This window comes from Megalops cyprinoides, chromosome 5 (assembly GCF_013368585.1).
Source record: "Megalops cyprinoides isolate fMegCyp1 chromosome 5, fMegCyp1.pri, whole genome shotgun sequence".
Taxonomy (NCBI): Eukaryota; Metazoa; Chordata; class Actinopteri; order Elopiformes; family Megalopidae; genus Megalops; species Megalops cyprinoides.
This window is the reverse complement of record NC_050587.1, coordinates 28,205,115-28,226,383: the sequence shown is the minus strand read 5'-3', so window position 1 is coordinate 28,226,383 and position 21,269 is coordinate 28,205,115. Positions and strand designations below refer to the sequence as shown.

General features: G+C 38.8%; 1 protein-coding gene across 1 annotated transcript; it reads left to right on the top strand.

The window, feature by feature from the left end:
- The first annotated feature begins 205 nt into the window (after positions 1 to 205).
- lmbrd2b (LMBR1 domain containing 2b) lies at positions 206 to 15,048 on the top strand. Its single transcript, XM_036528884.1, has 18 exons — positions 206 to 528; positions 2,019 to 2,282; positions 3,219 to 3,325; positions 4,238 to 4,336; positions 6,108 to 6,275; positions 6,474 to 6,684; positions 6,793 to 6,867; positions 7,020 to 7,133; positions 7,309 to 7,492; positions 8,988 to 9,169; positions 9,810 to 9,943; positions 10,151 to 10,256; positions 11,083 to 11,180; positions 11,777 to 11,880; positions 12,464 to 12,510; positions 13,093 to 13,210; positions 13,303 to 13,426; positions 13,699 to 15,048. The coding sequence occupies exons 2-18, from the start codon at positions 2,109 to 2,111 to the stop codon at positions 13,760 to 13,762; spliced, it is 2,109 nt and encodes a 702-aa protein (XP_036384777.1). The 5' UTR covers positions 206 to 528; positions 2,019 to 2,108; the 3' UTR covers positions 13,763 to 15,048.
- The last annotated feature ends 6,221 nt before the right edge of the window (positions 15,049 to 21,269 follow it).

Genomic DNA, 21,269 nt, shown 5'->3' with positions numbered 1-21,269 from the left:
GATGATATTAAGGCATATTGTAAACAAAAAGATTCTCAAAAATATCTGGTTGTTCACAGGTATATCATTTCTAAATAGGAGCTGCAGAGATGCACGGATCTTTGTGTCATTTTGGGTTAGCTGCCTGTCACCAATGACTAGATTAATGCAGGACAATTTAAGGACTAAAGTCTAATCATTATTTGAAGGTGTCATTACCCCCACCTTTCTCAAAGACTGGCGTGTAGTGTATTTTCAACAAGACCTGCGGGTATCATTTTGGCTGTGTTGACAGATCCTTTGTCTGATCTGAAACTGCAGAACAGAAGGTGGCGGTATACACCTTTTAGCGTAACAAATCCACCCCATAAATCAACAGAAGAAGGAAGAGACAGGAAGCTACCGGGATATGACGTCGTGTCCAATGCAATGCCTCAATGGTACACAAATGTCAGTGGATTGCTCAAAATTTCCCCAATTCTGGTTCTCGTCAAAGGTGGCTTGTAGTTTAATTGGAGGTGTGGGATTCACTTTGACAAACAAGCGGAGGTAAGAAAAGTATCGTTTTGATTTTTGATATTTGTTAGCTAGCCAGCTGTTATAGCTGATTTACCCAGCTGACGTTGGTTAACTAGCTAACTCTAACGTTACTCTGTTTGTCGTTTGCTTATCCGTTGTGAGCGATGTTGAGTTTTTTTAGCCGTCGTAGACGATGCTGGGCCGCTTCACCTGCGATCTAGCTATCTTCCCAGATAATGTTGGGTAGCTACCCTTTACAGACCGCTGTCTGTATTAGATTGCAATGTCACAACTTACATTATGATACCTGTGTCTGTCTGAAGTATCACTTTCATGCACCCAATGAAAAGCGTATGTAGCTAGCTCGTAGCCTAGGCAGGTAATTTAGTGACTTAGCCACGTAGATACACGTTTCTTCTGTCAAGAGTCCCGAACATGAACGTTTGTTAGCTGGTCAGTCTTTAGCTTGTCGTTAACTAGACAGTCTATATAGCCTGTAGCTTTGTGCTAATATAAGATTTGAATGGGACCGTGACATGGACATTCTTGAGATATCCTCTATGATAACTAAGCAGCGCAGCTAGTCTGACAAGCTTGCGCCCAGTTCCACTTAATAGACCTATTTGAGTCCTTTAGTTTTAGCTGTCCAAACTTGCTCAAAGAAAATACGAACGTGCAATAGTCATGGACAGTCATTGCCTTCAATAAATGTACATTCATTCAGGGGGTCCAAAACGGGTATCAGTTTAACGTTTTTCTGTGAGAAGGAATACATGAAAAGAGAAAATTGGGTCTCTTAAAGTGATAATATAGTCACATCATGATATGGATGTCTACAATTACCGGTATTTCGAGTGTGGTGTGATATCTATCACTGATGTCATTTCTGACAGACAAAGGAAACAACATCAAAATGACAATATTTAATACATGTAGAAAATATGTATAATATGTCATGAAATACTTAAAACAGCTTCAGTACATCCTGACTTACTGGCTCATCGAGTATGCATGACACACGCAGGGTGCGTCATCAACTCCTTATATTATTCAGAGGAAAACTGACCCTTTTATGTAAACAAAGAACCATTTTAGGAAAGCAAATATTAGTACTGGCAATGTGTTTCATGGAGCTGGCTTGTATCTTCAGAGAGGTGTGCCTGGCATCAGACATAAATGTATTTAGATGTGACAAAAACCCAGGCTAGCTCAAATGCTGTGAAAACCCCAGTTATCTGTTTCTCAGACAGTATATTCTATAGGCTTTTCAGGAATTTCTGTTCCACGGTATGGTATTCATTTTTTTCATTGCTATCTATTTACATAATATTACTATAGAATGGAACCCAGCTTTTGAAATACGTTCTTTTGAACTGGAATGGCTATGTCAAGCCCTCCTTTTTTGTATGCGTCATCTTGTTATTTCATATGTTGTTGTGTTCTCCCACACAGCCTGATTGTGTTTTTTGGAGCCTAGTGGACTAGAATAAATTAATTGATTTGCCCTGCTTTCCCTCCAGGCTGGCTCTGTGATCTGCAGTGAATGTGTGGCTGGCTTTAGTTTCGGTTAGTTGACAGAGCTGCCCTGGGATCAGTGCGGGTGTGGCAGGATGAGTGGAGCTGCACTGGGCATCGAGATCGTGGTAGTGTTTTTCCTGGCGCTCTTCCTCCTGCACCGCTATGGTGACTTCCGAAAGCAGCAGCGCATGGTGCTGTTTGGCACACTGCTGGCCTGGTACCTCTGCTTCCTCATCGTCTTCATCCTACCACTGGATGTCAGCACGGTAAGTACAGCCCTTGTGCCCCTCCCCCGGCCCTTTTAGTCTCTCTTTCTGTCACATTTCTGTCTTATGCATGGAGATGTGCTGTGTCACCTCAATGCCCTCCTTGTTTGCATGATAAATTGTTACTGTGACTCTTACTGTCATTCCTGACTGCCTCACATCTATGACTATCTCATTCTCACACAGAGGTGCTTGTAATGTTCTCATCCTCTGTTGTATTACTCACTAGCTCATTGCATGTGTTGACATCAGGGCAAAGGAAAGGGAGAAAAGTGCAAGTGTTCAACTCACAGAGGTCATTCTAGCTGAATATGAGTGTCCTTTTTACCTCAGACATGCTCTGGTCTGATGTAAGGTGGCTTAAGGTGGTAATACAAAACTTTCTTGTTACTTCTTTCCTGGGAACAGTGACTTTGTGTTTTCTTTTTAAAGAATATTTTATATTTTTAGATCTTTATTTAATTTTGATGTTTACCTTGAAAAATCATGAATTAAAATTCTAGTTATGCTCGTGCTGTGATTCCAGTTGCCATTAATCCAGGTAATGTTTTTAAAATACAGTAATCGATTATTAGGGTGTATTTCTCTAAGATGTACTGCATTAAGTTAGATGATTTCGGTTTCTTTCTATGTTTTATATAAATTAGATAAGATTGAATCCCAAACTTTTGGCCAGTATTCCTGTTAGCTTTGCTGGTATTGTACACACTTGCTGACAATGAAGTTATAAGTACTGCATAGTATCTGTATGGTTAAGGCCCACACTACCTTTACTGGGTCATATAGTACTGGTCCTTGTTCACGTTTGGGTTCCTTAACCTTGCTGTTATACAATATATATTTTCTCTATAAGTCTCAGTGCTCTATTTCAACCTTTAAAGTTTTCAAAATAATTACCACGGTCATTGTTTATTGTTTATTTTTTTGCCTCTTTAGACAATTTACAGGCAGTGCAAAAATGAAGAGCACACAGCAATTCCGACTGTGACCTCGACCGTCTCCAACCGGACAGCAACAAACTCCTCCGTGTCCCCAACTAAAAGGTTAGGACAGTCTGCACATCTGCCAAGCATTGTCATCTCTGTATGTCATGCACTGATTTGTACAGGGTGTTATGGGATGTTGCCTTTTGAGGAGCAGGTAAACATTGGTAATTTGACTGATGTGACAACTGTTCTGAAATTTCAGAATGGCTGGATTCAGTCCAAATTTTGATTCATTCACTGATTAACAAATTAGATATCCAGGACAAATAATGACCTGAAATTGGGACAGAACAATGTTCATGGTCCTCTGATTAATAGTACCAGCTTTGGTGCTCGGTTTTCCATTTTAGTTTCATTTCAGCTGTAGTCAGTTATGAATGAAAATACTAGTGGTTCTCTTACTCAGGTTACTTTATTAGCTTGATTTGCTCCTGTTGAAAAGGAACAGTGAATATCAGTACACAGCAATGCACAAGACACATTTTTTTTTCATGGATTCCCACATGAGAGCGGATTTGACCGGGGCAGTTCTGCAGAGAGAACAGGGCTCTTTTTGAAGTCAAGGCCCAGTGAACATTAATTAAGTACGGATTAGACACAATCTGCTTTTTCAATTAGATGTACTCTCCTTTTCTGTCTGAAACTATCAAGGCTCTTTTTATCCCCCCCCCCCCCCCCCCTGGCCTGCCCGGTCCTGAGTTCTTTTAGGAAAAAAAAAAAACATAATTAGTCATCATTTACTCACTCTCTACTTAGTAAAAATATTTACAATGAAATGTAGTTACAGTTAGCTAAAATTAGATTTTAAAATTTAATAAGGTACTATATAAATTGGTTTCATTCAGACAAAAATGTATTCTCATTTGGAGATACAGGCTATTGTGTAACATACTTCTTCTCTGGTGGCAGCATTTCCTTTTGTTCACACAGCTAAAGGCCTTTTTCTGGGTCTTTCTTTTTCCATTATAGTGTTTCAAAAGTGTGTTACAAGCCATGGAGCTACATTCCAGATGGAATCATGCCTGTGTTTTGGCGGGTTGTGTACTGGACCTCGCAGTGTCTCACCTGGTGAGTACATGACACTGGTTTTCGGGCCCTGTCAAGAATTATGAAAGGAGGAATGACAGGGAGAAAGAAAGGGGGGGGAAAGCACCAAAACAATAGGCTTTTAGGCTGGCTTGAAGGCTGGAGTAGGCTATATCAAAACCATTAATAGTGTGTTGAGGTGACTGATCCTTCTATTGTGATATATTTCTCATATTAAAGGATTCTGTGCTGGGGAAAAATGGGTGGGCACCATTTCCTTTAGCCAGTCAACTGTTTCAACATGGAATGATGTGCTGTTTTACTGTTGGGTTATCACAGATGGGGACATTGGTCAAAGAGAGAAGCCTTGTTTTTTTTAAAAAAAAGAAGTAGCATAAAAGGAATTTAACTAATTTGGAGAATTATTAAAATATGGCATATGCAGACAATATTCAGTAATGTTAAAATACCCATTATTGCTCAGTTTTCCTTTTTCTGGTAATTTTTCCAAATGTAGTTCATGGATCTGGAATTGCAACTTGGCTTTTTTGCTGCAAGATTGACCTGAGTCTCTGTATAGATTTCTGAAATCAGCAAACTGCCTTACTGGAGAGAGCTGCATAGCCAGTGTTTGCATTGCCAAACATGAAGGTCAAGACAGTTATTGCAGGCTGTTGCCATATCATTTGGTGTCTGGGAGACCATAAATCAGGGGTAGTGATGGCTGTCTTATTCTGGAGAGGAGCATCTCTTCAGAGCCCAGTATTTCAAACCATTGGAAATCGGATTTTGCCTCCTGATCGGGATTATATCTTAAAACTTCAAAACAGACAGGATCAGGATTATTCTGATCTGGATTTTGATGCAGTAATCTGATTTGACATTTAATTGCAATAGAATGCTACCACTGGATTTTTCAGAATTTTAAGTACAAGTCAAGATTACTCTGATAGAAAAATACTGGGTCATTCCGATCTTATGAGAATTGTGGATTCAAACATTCAAAATGTGATTAAAACAATGATTCACTGTAAACAGAAAATGATAATTAAGCTTATGTTTATTTACTTTATCGGTTTTTCTGGAAACAACAAAGAAGCACAAATAAATTATGGCATATAACATGTCAACCAAAATAGTACAGCGTTAGGAGTGGTATTTTAATATTATAAAATAGGCTGTTTACACCTGCATGTTTAAATCCATTGGTTACTATTGGAGTAACTTATCAAACTTTATTTAATCCACAAGAACCTTACAAGTACATTTTACAGAATTATTATGGATCACTTTGAATCAAGAAATGAGGCTGGGCATGTCAGCACACAAATAATGATCTAATGATCATATTTTAAGATCTTTCTGTGTTGACAGTGGAGGCAAGTGGAGGCAATCAACCACTTGACTTGGTACATTTGTCAAAATAAATAAATAAATAAAAATACTTTTGTGACAGGAATTTGATATTGGTCTCATGAAAGTGTTACAGCCCAGCCTAAGCAAAACATTTACTTGTCACCACAGCAATGACTATCTGCATAAGATTACAATAGCCATTGATGTGTGAATAAACTTGGTCCAACAATGCTTTCCTGAAAACTAGAATCAAGTTAATCCAGACAAAATGTTTTAATTTGAAAAATTGGATTACAAAATTACAAGATAGATACACAGGTCTCTTAAACAATAATAATAATATAAAAAAGAAAATTGTTAAACACATCTGTGTCAATACACAGCCTATCACATAGTTGGTTATCCTTAATGAAAGTTTGTTGTAATATAGTAACTTCACCTTTTGTCCTTTGCACAGGTTGCTGCTACCCTTCATGCAGTCATATGCTCGGTCTGGGGGTTTCTCCATCACTGGGAAGATAAAGACGGCACTCATTGAAAATGCCATCTATTATGGCACCTACCTGCTCATTTTTGGCTCTCTTCTCATCTATGTGGCCGTGCACCCGCAATGGCACCTGTCCTGGTGAGCCCTACCTCTGTCACGCCACCCTACACCTTCGCTAGCGTCCAACCCATGCCTCTCCTTATGACATTCATCATATCAGCCATCTGTTCTCACTTCTGTTCTTCACTTCTCCCTTTCCCCGTCCCTTGTGTATTTCCCAACATTTTTGCTGACTCCCCCCCCTTCCCTCCCTGTATCGCCTGTGTTTGCGCTCAGGTATGAGTTGCAGACAATAGGCATTACTGCAGCCAACACCTGGGGGCTATTCCTGCTGGTGTTGCTGCTGGGCTACGGGCTGGTGGAAATCCCACGCTCCTACTGGAACGCCTCACGTCATGGCCACCTGCTGATCAAGACCTACTTCAAAGCAGCCAAGCTGATGGCTGAGAAGGCAGATGCTGAGGAGAACCTGGAGGACATCATGGAGGTAAGGAAGTAGGAGGTGGGGAGGCTTGGAGCTGTTGTTTTCATACCAAAATCAGGCTGAAGATTTCTCTTCTGCCCACCATGCCCTCTCACTGTCTGTCACTTACAGGAGGTGAGGAAAATTAGCGAGGCTATTAAGTACAACCATCCCCTGCGGAAGTACATTGACACCATTCTGAGAAAGGTAAGGGAGAGAAATTAACTGAAGCATAGAAAGCTCAGAGAACGTAGTAATTTAGTGTAAAGTTTCTGTGACCCTGCTCTGTTGGGATGGCAGACCTCCCCTACTGTGCTGTTGACTTGTATAACCTGAATCATTGTTGGATGGATCTTCAGTGTCCCACAGACTACCAGGAGAAGATGGGCAGGAACATGGATGATTATGAGGATTTTGATGACAAACAGAACACTTATCCCAGTGAGAAAAGCCTGGTGAAGCTTCATAAGCAGGTACTATGCAGAATTTTCACAGGTGTTGTTCTTGTTTGGCTAGTCTGCAACAAACATCTGTTACATTGCTGGAGAGTGAAAAATTTTATGGCATAGGGCAGTAGTGCATTAACAGAACAAAAAGTATGTTGTATAAAACTATGCTGTCATGTGACATTGTGGGCCTGTTGGTCAGGTGATCTATGCAGTGCAGCGGCATAATCGAACCCGAGTTCAGTGGCAGATCCTGTTGGATGAGGCCTTCCACTTGGAGGACGTGGCCAAAAATGAGACCAGCTCTTCTCGCCAGTTTGTCCACAGCTTTGCCCCTGCCGAGCCTCCTGGCTGGATCAACCGCTACATCTACACCCCCACAGTAGGTGAGTGGGGTGTCAGGCATGGGAAAAGAGGAGCATTCACATCAGCCTTACTGAGTTCTCTCATTTACTTTTCACTGTGCACCAATGTCTCTCCTATTTATGGGTGTAACTGAAGGGGGTATGCTCACTTTTTTGGCTCTGTGTTTGCTGATGGAAGGCCTGAACATCTTTCCACAGTGATTTGATATTCCTTATGGATCAAACTGAAATATTCCATGGCTTATGAACTTAGATTTCAAAATCAGTCCTTAACAGCTTAGGACCTTAACTTGAAGTTGCAGGGAACAGGGAGCAAGAGGCCTTCAAGTCACACAGATGAAAAATGTTTCAGTGAAATGTTCTTGTATGTTAACAGGTTGCAATAGTTGTAATTTTAGATACTCTGTAATAACATGAAAAGATAATAAACTAAACCAAATATCAAAAGTCCAGTCACAGTTTAGGGAGATCACTACCTCAGTTATGAAGAGCTAATTTGAAGGTCATACCTGCTTTAGTAGTGAGTATTTTTTTAATGTAGTTTGTAGCATTAGCAGAAATATATAGACCATAAAATTTGAGTTTCTGGACAGGAAGCTGGTGAATTTATTAAAAATGTTGTTCTCAGCAAGGTTAAAAATATTTTTCTCAGCTAGATCTGTGTAGTTAAAGTTCCAAACATCTTTTTTGCATTTTAGATTGTGTCAGATGACTGTGCTTAGAAACGTTAGAAACGGATGATATTATCATAGGGTTGCCTAACACAGGAAACCCTTGTGCTGTTATGAGGGATGCTTTTTCTAAAGTCTTAAATATAAGCAATGTCAAAGGTCTGTAGGCCATACCGCCTTGAAAGCCTATAAAGGAAGAAGAACAAAAGTCCTTTTAGCTGTGACTAAGCCCTCAGTGAGAGTACCACTTCTATAGCTAAGTCAGCGGCTCCAGCAATACCCTGTTCCAATGCCCTCATTTTTTCTGCTGAGTAGCAGAAAGTCATTAATAAGGGTATCCACCAGAGGTAGTTCTTTATCTTGTTTATTTTTAGTTTAGTTTAATTTTAGCTCATTTTCTGGTATTACCACAATATTGCATAACTGTAATCAAGCTGAGAGGGCAGAAAGAGAGGGGTAAAATAAAGCGGTAATGAAATGGAGTAAACAGTCTAAAATAACCATTTTGACAGACAGAATATGCACACAGTATGGCATCACAATGGGAGACACTAATAAAGACACAAATGGGAATCTGAATAGCCATCAAATATTCAACAGATGTTGAAATATCCAGTGATTAAGAGTATTTGTCCAGAATTAGACCATGTAGAGTAGACTATTTGAACAGTTTTAATAACTGAATATGAACAGAGAGAATCGCGTCTAGCCTGCTGTGTGTCTGATTTTGTAAGTAACTGAATGTTGCGTGTGTATGTGCATACACACACTTGTCTCCGTTTGTCTGTCCTCACAGTAGTGCTGTACATGTGTAAGTAATGTGTATGTGTATATCTCTCCCTTAGAGTGGTACTGGGAGTGCATGCTGAGGCAGTGGTTCTACCGCGTGCTGGCGGTGGTTCTGTCTGTGTTCTCTGTGGTGGTGGTTTGGTCCGAATGCACCTTCTTCAGCACTCGGCCCGTCCTCTCTCTCTTTGCCGTCTTCATTCAGCTGGCAGAGAGGGAATACAACTACCTGTACATTGAGGTGAGATTACCTTGCCCTGAAAGACTGCCTCTCCCTATTATATGCCATCAATGCCAATGGTGTGACAAGGTGCTGTTTGTACAAAAGAAAAATGTTGAACATCCAGAAAACCCTATATTTTTTAGTGCAGTCAAATTTTGTTAGTGCAGTCATAAGCATTGCCTTAAATGGCACCCTTCTTATCAGATAATATGTCTGAGCCCTGTTGTTTTTGGTTTTAACTGATTTGTTCCAGAAACATCATTTTTAATTAAAAACAGCATCTCCTGCTATTTTACTAGTTTCATCTGAATTTTGTCACCCAGAATAATTTAAAATACAAGCTATTCAGTAGAAACTTTAAAATGTCTTGTTTTTTTAAGTTTTTATCTAATATAAAAGAAACAAAATGTGTATACACCCTCCACACAGCTGGAAGGCCATTATTGTAATGGGGCACATAAAGAGCTTTGAAAATGACAGAAACATTGTCTCTGAATGATGTAGAGCCAAAGTTATAAAAGTTATATAAGCAGTAAAGTCACAAATGACTTATGAAAGTGAAACGTTGCCTTTTGCTTAACCTTAAAAGAGGACATGGATCAGTCAGCTTTGATAAATAATCTTATCTTCTCCCTGACGATATTGTTCTGCTTACCAGATGGCGTGCTTCATCACAATCTTCTTCCTGTGTACTTGTGTGTACTCTACTGTGTTCCGCATCCGAGTCTTCAACTACTACTATTTCGCCTCCCACCACCAGACCGATGCCTACAGCCTCCAGTTCAGCGGCATGTATGTCATTGAAAGCTGTGTTAGTCATGGACAAGTGAGGCTCGTCAACCTCTTAATGGGGGGAGCTGCCACGCACTGTCAAGCTGTGTTTAATTTGGACCAATGAAAGCCCTTTTCTCTAGAGTAAAGGCACTCTTGTTCAAGCTGGTAATTAATGAATCATGATGGCTCTTCCCACTGCCTTATTAATGCTATGCTGATCTGCAGGCTCTTCTGTCGTCTGACTCCCCCTCTGTGTCTGAACTTTCTGGGACTGATCCACATGGACTCGGCTATCTCGCATCAGCAGAAAGAGCAAACCGCATACACCTCTGTGAGTCTGTGGGGTCCCAGTGGGAGGGAAGGGGCAGGTGGTGCATTTCAGAATGAGCATTTCAGAATGAATGTATGGTAGTATACTTGGCTTTCTTTGTCTAGTCAGGTTGCACAAGTTAACTTGTGATAGGGCTTGCTCTGGGAGTGTTGTTAGCCTGGTCTGACACTGTTGCTCATTCAACTTGAATGCATACACTTTTCTTGTTTTATCCAGAGCAACTTCCAGCACAAGAGCATCTGCTAAATGAATGTAATGTAATGTAATGTAAAGCCTTATTCTTTAGTATTTCCTTGTAAATCATCTTTGTAATCATTCTTTGTAAATAATTCAAAATAGAAATAGCCTCATTGCCCTGCTCTGAACTTCCTCTTGAGCTTTTGTGTGTGATAGCTAGGTAGTGAAACTGAACACAGATATACTACCTTCGGCCTGAATAAGGCATTGTATAATTTTAGTAAAATCTGAGAACTGATACTCTATTTTACTTCTTCAGCATTAATTTACGACTTTGTCTACTGCACATTTATACGGCCACATGACTGCTTGTTAAGTTGTGGATGTTATTATACAGTGCAGGAAAGGTGGGGTACTTTGGGCCACTTGAGGGGACTTGGGGCTAATACATAAATCACAAAGAATAAAGAGAGGGCAAAGAAACAGAAGAGCAACCATATTTTAAAAAGGCCGTTTAACTGCAGGTTTCTTAATGAATAGCTGGAACATGTTCTTGAAAGTACACCAGTTCTTTAGAGCTAACAATGGGTATTCATTTGGACTACACTGCAGTGCTTTTTAACTTTGCCTCGTCTTCCCTCTGTTCCAGATAATGGGCTCCATGCGGGTGCTCTCCTTTATAGCCAACGGTTTCTACATCTATTATCCCATGTTAATTGTTATACTCTGCATCGCCACTTACTTCAGGTGAGCCTTCTCCGTCACTACTACATTATAGAGTTATAAGTGATGTAAGAGTTATATCACTTTCTGTAATGTAGACTGTGGTGCACCATAGCACATGAGGGGAGTAAAAAAAAAAAACTAAAACTCCACAAGTTTCATAATTCTACAAGTATAGCTTATATCAGGATAAGTAAAAAGAGGATTTTGTATTTCTTTGTTTCCACATTTTTTTCTCATTTAGGTACCCATTTCACCTGTTCCCAAGCAAATTCAAATGTATTGTTTGATAAAGAAATTAACCATTTGATTTTTCCAAAGCTACTTTCTTTAAACTAGCAGTCAAAATGACTTGAAATTCAATTTACATACTTTGGTGTGGCACTATTTGCATAAATGGTATATGTTAATTGTTACTGTTGTTTTAAGGCAAAGCTGGATTTAAACCTTAAATATGTATGTTCCAGGAATATAAAAAGCATGTAATTATAATTGTAAATGATAGTGCATTACAGTTATAATAACATATTGTAATGAGCGTGGGCAATGAAGTGATGCAGAAGGAAAGTGATTGACAGAGTGGGTGCGCTAACTCTGACCCCTGAACCCTCTTTCTGTAGCCTGGGCACCCGCTGTCTCAACCTCCTGGGTTTTCAGCAGTTCATGGGTGACAACAACATGACCTCTGACCTGATCGACGAGGGAAAGGAGCTAATCCGTCGAGGTGAGCAGGAGTTCATTTTTGTCTAATTTCATCCAGCCTGTGTGAGCTTGTGGCCACAAAAAATGTGGCCTTTTTGTTTAGTGAGTGCTTTGGCTCTATTTTCCTTACACTTAACATTTATATTTACCCATTTAGCAGATACTTTTATCCAAGGCGACTTACCAGTGAGGCAGAGTACAATACAAGCAAAAGTCACACACACACAGTCACAATATTAGAAGTGTTGCATGACTAAGTTTCAATAGTTTGACTAAGTTTCATCTGTCTGCCTTGTTGCATGTGTGTACCTTCCTGTTTGGATATGCCATAAGAATAAAGAATTTTTAAATGTACACCTCCTCCAAACAAGGTTGTGTTTGGTTGCCAGATGAGTTAGCCGCTATCTTCTAGCAACATGTTTCACATACAGTCATGAATGTTTCATCCTTTCTGTTGCTTAATTATCCCTTGACATGGGAAAGCATATCTGCTTTTGCGCCTTACTTAGCTTAAGAATATAATATATGTGGAATGTGTCAGTGGAGTCAGTATATGTGTCAGTGGAAAATAAATGGGATGTTGAGTCTGCTTGTTTTCGATACAGAGAAAAGGAAACGCCAGAGGGTGGAAGATGGAGAGAACAGACGAAGAGTGAGTGCTTATTTTTTTATTACTTCCTCTTTTGGGCCAGCAGGCGTATGCTTAGAGTAAATAAAGTCTATTACCATCATTATTAAATTATTTTAATGTCACTCCACCTCTGTCCTTGAAAGATGGAACCTGTTTTGCAACTGTGCATTCTGTAGTTATACCAGTAAGTACCTCTGTAGCCTCCATTATGGAAGCAAGTAGGTGGGTAATATCAGAAGAATGTGGTTGGCAGTGTTTGCTTAATTATTAACAGTCAGTGGTTTACAAAGTGGATGTAAAGGATAGAGGACGTGAATCTGATAAACAGGCCCTTACCCAAGGACCAAGGGACTTTTCAAAGAAAATAAAAAACCTTAAAAATAGAATCCTTAATTGTACAACAATATTTATTCCCTAGAGTATGTATGAAATTGGGTGGAATACATTTTTTCTGTAGTTTGTGTTTGTTGTTTGACGTGACATAAAGGCTTTTTGACAGTTTAAAACTATCGATTGCCCTTTGGGTGTTCAGCAGTAGGGTTGAGTTTTAGAGAAAAGGAATGCAGAATGCTGTTTTTTGTGATTGCAATACCTGTATTTCAGGAATGGAAAGAGCGCTATGGGAACCAGCGGGATGACTATTCTGCCAGGAACAGAAGCACTCATTCTGAGCTGAAAGAGACCAACTACTCTGACACAGCTAACGCGAGCGCTAACAGACGTGAGTGTGTTATCAAAAGTCAGGTGTGCTGAAGTAATGAACCAAAACTGCAAATGTGTTTACATTTGGTGCGTTTTCTCTCTCTGTGACAGAAGCTAAGTACTCTCGGTCCAGCGGCCGGCCGGAGAGGGACCGAATAGAGCTGCTGCAGGATGCCGAGCCGCTGGACTTCAATGCTGAGGCACTCTCCGATGACCTGGAGTCAGAGATGGGGAGGTGGGGTAGACCAGGCATTCTTTTATTCTCTTTCAGCATCCTTCACTTTCTGTTCTCCTCTTTTCCAGTCTCCCTTCTTCCTTAGGGTCTTTGCTTTCTCTGTCTCTGTTTTCCTGCTCCTCATTACCGCGTTTACTTGTGTGGTTGATGCTTTGATAGCTGTGTATGGAGCCCTTACGGTACACTTTCACATTTGGAGATGGAGCACAGTGAGAAAGAGGGAATGAGCACTACCCCTCTGTGAATGCACCCCTCTCTGTCCTGTCCCGCAGACACGCAGGGGGTCGCTACCTGTCCATGTCCTCGTCCCGGAGCCGAATATTCGACGACGTGTGACAGCAGCTGAGGACGGGAAGGAGAGGAAAGCATGCTGACTCTCTCACTCCTCCCTTCCACCCCTCACACAGGCAAGACAGTGGCCAGGAAGGTGGCACAAAAAGTAGCACAGTACCTCTCCCTTTCACTGGTGATGCTCTTTGCCTGTCAGGGCGTTGTGTATCCCAATGGCTGCTGTTTGGCCGGCTTGTACTCAGATGTGAGCATACATCCATGTAAAACTCAAGCAGCTCCAGAATATAATCTTGTTGTTGGCCCTGCTCTTGGAGCAACTGAAACTGAGTTCAGTTGAGCTGCCCACTAGACAAATTTGCCTCCTTTAGGTTAAACTTGTAACAAAAAAAGATCATTGATCATTGGAAAGAACACAAATCACTCCTCTATGGATAAGCCCTATCATTTTTGGCTTAAATTCATATGTATAAGAAAACTGACAGATTTATTTATTTACTTATTTTAAACAGCATTTTGATATTTACTGATTTTCAACCGTAGTTGTACCGTCAGTGATAAATGAAATGCCTTTCTGGGTTAAAGCAAACTATTGATTGAACTAACTTTCTTCCAGAGGAATTGTAAAGAGGGCACACAAGTTTACGTATGAAGATATATCTTGTACAAAAATGATTGGGCATGCTGCTCAGTTGGTTGAAATAACACTATACTTAAGACATAATGGAAACGTTCACTGATATGTTCACTGATATTCAACAAATGCCAACAAATGCAGACTACTTCCGAAAATATCTCCTCGTGTAAAGAGGCATAAGCCAGTAAGGAATTGTAGATGTTTCATTGCCAGATAATGTTATTGTTTGGTTTTGGATGGCAACATTGTGCAATTTTAGTAACATAAAGCAACTTGGAATTGCTAGTAAGCAATAGATATGAGTTTTGTAGATAACAACCTGACTATAACAATAATATCAAATAGTATTAGCCACTTAGAGAGGCTAGTTAGCAAGATAAAATCTGAATGAATGATGCTAGGTAATAGGCCAATATCTGCTTCTTACAGTTATAGTTCAGTAGCTTATGCAGAACACACTAACCAACATTTGGGTAACTAGTGCATTTCTTAGTGGACATAAATGCTTGTACAGCAGCTTAGCCTATGTCAGTTGTGATACCTAATATTATGCTGGTGATGAAGTTAGAGCTGTGTGTGAACCATGCAATACCAAAGGTGGGGAAAAGTTTTTGTTTCTAAATAAAAATGGGTCTGTCTCCTAAGTATCTTCATTTTCATTAAGGACATATCTCCCCTTTTAATCCATTTTAAATTACACCCGATAAATTGCTTGATTTTTTTTTTTTTTTAAGATTTAAGATTTAAGATTTAAAAAAAAAAAATAACGATGGGACTTATCTATAGATTGCTGAAAATCCTGCTCATGTATCACAAAAATCAATTTGAGTGTAGAATTTGAAGATTTGAGGCAAGTTCTTCACTTCCATTTTTAAATCTGCAGAAATATATTTCTTTAAGTAGTAAGTCACACAACTCATGTGTTTACAGAATAATTCATTTCTCCCAACTCTTGCCGTCTAAGAATTTAACCCAGAGTTACTTTTCCACAAATTCTGTTTTACATGTCCATAAGGAGGACATTGTGGAAAGATGTAGGGAGAGTTTTCTTAATGGAGTGGTCTAATTTGTTCACCTTGTGGCAGCTTTAAATTGGCTCGTTGCACTCAAGAGAACTGACACTTGGTCAGTGGGAATAGCTCACATCTGTTTATAAATGTGCAGCCACAGTATGTATCTGCCCCCTTTTCTGCTGTTGTATTAATTCTGCTCTCTAAAATTGTATTTATTACTGAATTGTACATACCTAAGTTACTGTGTCTGCAATATTTGGCAAAGTTGTTACATTATTAGTGATGTAGTTTGTAAATATTGGCATTTGTATTTAAGTAGACATTAAGTACCGTTTCCGGTTTTTGTGGCCTCTGCATGGCATATTATATGGTAAAGTAGCATCTGATGTATGAAGTAGTCACGGGGCACTCAGGCAGTTATTCCCTTTGGATTCCACTAGGAAAATCATGCTGTTGTTCAGAATGAACAACTCTGTTCAAGGGTCACTTACATGCTGTCTCATCTAAGGCAGCATCCTGCACTACTAAATGCGCCCCTCCTCCCCATCCCTTCCTAGAGTAAATCCTGAATGTGATGCTTTGGTCACATCATCAAGTGTCCAGTCAAGGTGGCAAGAGATGTGGGGTAAGATGTGCAGGGAGGAGGGCAAAGCTTAAACTCTCCCATATAATGATTTGAAGCTATTACCTCAACATTAATACTGTCCCTTAGAAAATTTTTAACTATCAAGTCAGCAGCCATTGCAGCATTTGCATAATTAAAAAAAAAAAAAAATTGCTGTGCTGCTTCGCTGCTTGTAGCTGGATCAGTTAGAGGGATTCTTCATTGGTGCTTATAGTGTAATTTGTTACACTTGTTTAGATGGTACATGTGAACTGCCTGGTCAGTAAGCATCTGAAAACTTATGTTTGATTTGTAGCCTGGGGTACTTACAGAGAGCGAAGATGAGTTTTTTCCCTGTAACTTGATAGTGATCTGCTTGATTTATAAACATACTAACCTTGTCAAGCATGCATATAATTGTTTTCTTGTGTTTGAAGAACAGTGCAAACCTGTGTCCTTTTTACACTCACTGCATGGATTGATGCTGTATTCAGGGTTATTTTTCAGGTTACACAAGGAAATTCAGTAAACAAATGAAGTAAAATTATTTGCATGAACATAAAGTACTTGCTTTATAACAAAACATTACAACAAAAAACATACATCCCATTGGTCAGGCTGATTTGAAGGATCATATGGTTTCATATCATGCATGTCTGAAAAGAAATGCCCCTGTTGGCCTTAATTGGGGAAAAAGGTTTATATTTCTGAATATAAACTTAAATATGTATTATAAATATGTATTTATTATATCTGTTATAAATATATATATTGTAAATATGTTCGCCATTCATTTGCAATATCTACCTTAATTGTATTGCTGAAAATGTTGGCGTAATTTTCTGTGCAGTTACTTTACAAGAAATTGAAGAGCATTTCCTCAAATTTTGCAAGCAGTAGTTTTATTATTGTATTTAACCTCCCTGCCAAGGCTGCCTAAAAATACCAAAATACTTCTTCAGTTTTTGCTATTATGTATTTTCATAACAGTAATAACACATACTGTCAATTATATATATTCATCATGCACACTATGCTTACTTGTTTTTTTTTTTTTTTACTACAGAACATTCAACAGGCATGCATGAGCAGTTCTAGTTTTTGATCCAGCTAGGATTTGTCAACAATTATCACTTATGTGCATTTTATAAATTTGTGTTTATTTGTGCATACAAAAAATAAACAGTTTATGTTTCAGAACATATTTATAAATTACTGATGAATGAGAACTTTTTGAAATTGTTGTCCAGGATCTGACTTTTGTATAAGATATAAAAGCGATAGCCCTCGTCACGGATCACTTTGTGAATAGTTCATGAGGTGACACATTTTGTTCAAGTCAAGCCTAACCTTGCAGAGAATCATTTTAAACATCTTTGGGAAGTCATTTGGGTGGCATAATATAAGTGTAAGCACTGAGGGAATTAAGATAATCGTAGACTTTTCAACAAAGGACATTGAACCTGTAGGCACTGTGAAATAGATGTGTCAGAAAAAATGAAAATTTTGTGGATAGGTCACACGGAATTGTTACTGTAGTCCATTTTAAAGCATTCTTCTTGGAAATAAAAAGCATCAGTGGTACAGGAGTGAAATGAATTTCTGATTATACTCTGTATATGATTCCCTGTAAGACAGGTATTCACCAAGAGCTAGTGTAACTACATCACTAACCATAAGGTAATGTGCCTTGTGGGTACACCAGTATGTTGCTTTGCTAATGTTCGTTGATCACAGTCATAATTACTGTTGTGCTGTTTCTTTTTTATATACACAGCATTTGATGAAGTTGGGTTACTTTGTTTATTTTCAGTGGCATTTGCTAAGAATGTGCTGTTTATCTTTGGTAAGATTGAAATGTGCTGGTACTGTAACTGCTGAATAATAGTACTGCTATTTAAGCGTTATTTATGATGAAACAAATGGAGAATGAAGTGAACAGACAAATATTCTGGCTTTCTCTGAATGCCACCCTTGCCATTATGTAGTGGATTCCCCCACTTGCTTATTTCCATTCTGATTGTGGCCTTTTGGTATGGCTTTCTCCCAGTACCAGAGTCTAGACTTGTGACAATCATTGATCCAAGCTATGTATTGGATCAAATTGAGAAAACTATTTATAGGGTTTGGGAAAAAAAAATGTTATTCCTTTTACAGTTTTGTTATCGTGTCAACAAGCATCAAAAGCCATTTTCCCCACTGTGAGAATGATGCAATATTACAGTGATCAAGGGATCTATTTGTCTGGCAGCAACAATGAAGCCACAGGTTCTTTTCCCTCAGAGCTACAAAAGCATGGTTGCACAGATATTTGATGTATTGTCTGACATAATGAGGTGCACTATGGCCATGTTAGTCTCACTATACTGGTAAATTTGATCATGGGAGATTAAAGTGTTTTTTGAACACATACTGAGATCTTTGGGGACTTTTTCTATGACTTTTGTAAGGGTTAGCGTTGAGATTATGGGTAATATTCATAAACCCTGTTCGTATGCGATTGATATTGATATCGGTATTGCTATAGAGATTGGCTTTGTGTTGTATAAACCGACAGAGCAAGAGAACTGTCAAAAAGTAGGATAGATGTTTAACATTAGTTGTAGTGAAGGAAGAGTGGTGTATTTCATCAGTCGTAACATAGCAAGTGTCTGTAAATTGTCTGTGATGACTATTTGGTAACTGCTAGGCTACTTAGGTGGCTAACATTAGCTAGCTATGAGTATATAGTGAAGTATAATCATTGTGTTAGCGTCCTTGCTGTTTGTACCTCTCTTTCTTTAATAAAGAGGGTGACAACTCGCAGTAGCTAGCTACCTGTGATGGCACTAATTCACCTCTGCACATCATCAGAAAACACTGACAAATATTGCACATATGGCTTGGTCTATAAGGCAAAAAGCTAATGTTACTTAGCTAGCCTTCTATCAATTTCATTTTTCTGTTTGACCATTGTTTCAAGTGTATCAATTAAAAGATCTAAAGATAACGAGAGAAAGGGGAGCATAACACATTAATGTCTTTAAAAGTGTTTTATTTGCTTGCAATTTTACGATTTTTATTAATGGTATATAGGTATTGAAGAATACAAGATCTGTTGTTTGTATTCCTCAGGAATGTTTCATTTTCAGTAGATCTTTTTTATCATGTCACCATGGCTTATGGTAACTTGCACCTTAACACCAACAGGTTGTGTATACAGTGGTCACATCTTTAAGACATTAGTCAACTTGAAAACATTGATTCCAATATCTGAGTTGAATGTCGTTTTGTATAACATCATGCTATATACTGTAAATAGCTCTTAAATAGCAGTTTTGTTTGGTTTTTATAAGGCACATGTATATTTTCCTTCCCCTTATTGTTCCAGTGAATGAGAAACATTATACCTACTTAGGGTATTTATGATTTTTTTGTCAGCGTCACAGCCAAGAGGTTTGTGGCCTACATCAATAAACATTGTAAATATTTCATTCCAGGTCTTCTCAGTGCAACTAAATTTCAATCATTCATCTAGGTGTGCAAAAAACTGTAATCTGATGTTTGCTTTTGACGATTTTGTTGGAGAAAATATTCACTCTTCTTATCTCTGCTATTTTTACCACTTCACACAAAAAGAAAGGTTTCATATTTTGTTTTCTAATTATTCTGAATTTTCTAATTGAATGATATAACTGGAAAAACATAATATTTAAACATTCTGTAGCATTTTATTTATTTGAAATGAAGAAACATGAGGAAGAGACTGCCATGATTTCCTTTTAAAAAAAAAAAAAAAAAAAAAAAAATCTGTAGCTGTATTTACTGGATGGACACGTGTTCTGATGCTGGGATTCTAATTTATTAGTCATGATGTACACTGTGTTCTCAATATATGTGAAATAAAAATGAAATTGTAAAAGAATGTCATGATGTATATTAAAATAAAATGATCACTTTCAATGACCTATCCAGTTTCATTACTTTACTGGGGCAAAAAAAAAAAACTAAAACCCATAACAATAATGTAGTACTGAATGGAACAGCAAACTCCCTTTTTGTTCTCATGAAAAAGAGCTTCTCCAAACAGTTAGAACTGAACACTGTGAATGCTTGCTGTGGAACTATAATTCAGGAGTATCTACCTGTGCACCGCCCATTCCCACCAAATTGATGCGCCCCCCCCTTCCTGTTTGAAGCCTGTCAAGTGGGCCATTCCTGTACAGTGTGCTGTGTTGGATCTAGGGGTCCAAGTGCATGGACGTTACTTGTGGCTGAAACTTCAGTCCAGTGAAATCCTCCATGTAATACTCTAGTCTACATGATAGAGTGGTGGATTGTCATTGTGAAAGCATGGCTCTGCGCTGCTGCTCAACAGCTCATGCTCCTCCGAGTGTTCTTGCCCCAGCTCTACATCCTGTATCGATGGACTCTGAGTGAGCAACCAGAAGAGAAAAAAACTGAGATGACTGGAGATTCTGTTAAAATTCTTTTTACTGACTTTTAAGAATTGAAGGTTGACCACCAAATAGCCACACCAAGAGGTCTATTTAGGATATGAGAGAAATGGGTGCACTTGTTAAAGAAATGAAATGTGCTGCCACAGTTAGTTATGGGGACACAAATAGACACAAACACACACACACACACAAATGAATAGATCAAAGAAACCAAAATAAACTAATAAGTAGTTACAAGCACAGTAAAGACTACTAATAAAAAGAAAATAAGTAAATAGCTAAATGGTCGGGAAAATTGGGTTTTTAAGCTTAACCACCCCAATGCTGCATTCCTCATTATTATACTGTCCTGTTTGTTTTTCCTCTCCCAGACTTTGTCTTAATATCATGTTTCTCAGCACTTTGAGATAACAAGCTTTTGCTGCCCATTTTCTCTGTGCATGCCCTGCCAACATGCACTACTCTTGGCTCAGTGTCAGCATCATCTCTTTAGACTGACTAAATGCTCAATGACCCCCATAATTCAATGCATCTTTTTTGTTGTCAGTTCTGCCGAGTCGTGGTGCTGAGTTTGAGGCAGTGGCATACCTCAGCATTACCTCTTCATATACTCAATCTGCACATCCACAGAGTACTTCTATGTGCCTTCTAATCTGTACCTTACTGCATTTGTTTACTATCTGCATGGAAGACATCTGAACCTGCTTTCCAGCTGAATGCACACTTTCACGTACTTCACCTGAGCCGCTAAGGAGTAAAATGGTCAATTGATCAGTCTTCTATTCATTAAATCCCAATCAATCAGTTGCATGCAAACTCATCAAACTGAAAATACAAAAAAAAGAAAGCATAGTTCAATTTT

Bases quoted from the DNA above. Each gene is read 5' to 3' on its own strand.
- lmbrd2b (XM_036528884.1), top strand. From the start codon at position 2,109: ATGAGTGGAGCTGCACTGGGCATCGAGATCGTGGTAGTGTTTTTCCTG. The intron at 6,868-7,019 runs GTAAGGGAGAGA...ATGGATCTTCAG, and splicing joins TTGACACCATTCTGAGAAAG to TGTCCCACAGACTACCAGGA. The intron at 9,170-9,809 runs GTGAGATTACCT...TCTGCTTACCAG, and splicing joins ACAACTACCTGTACATTGAG to ATGGCGTGCTTCATCACAAT.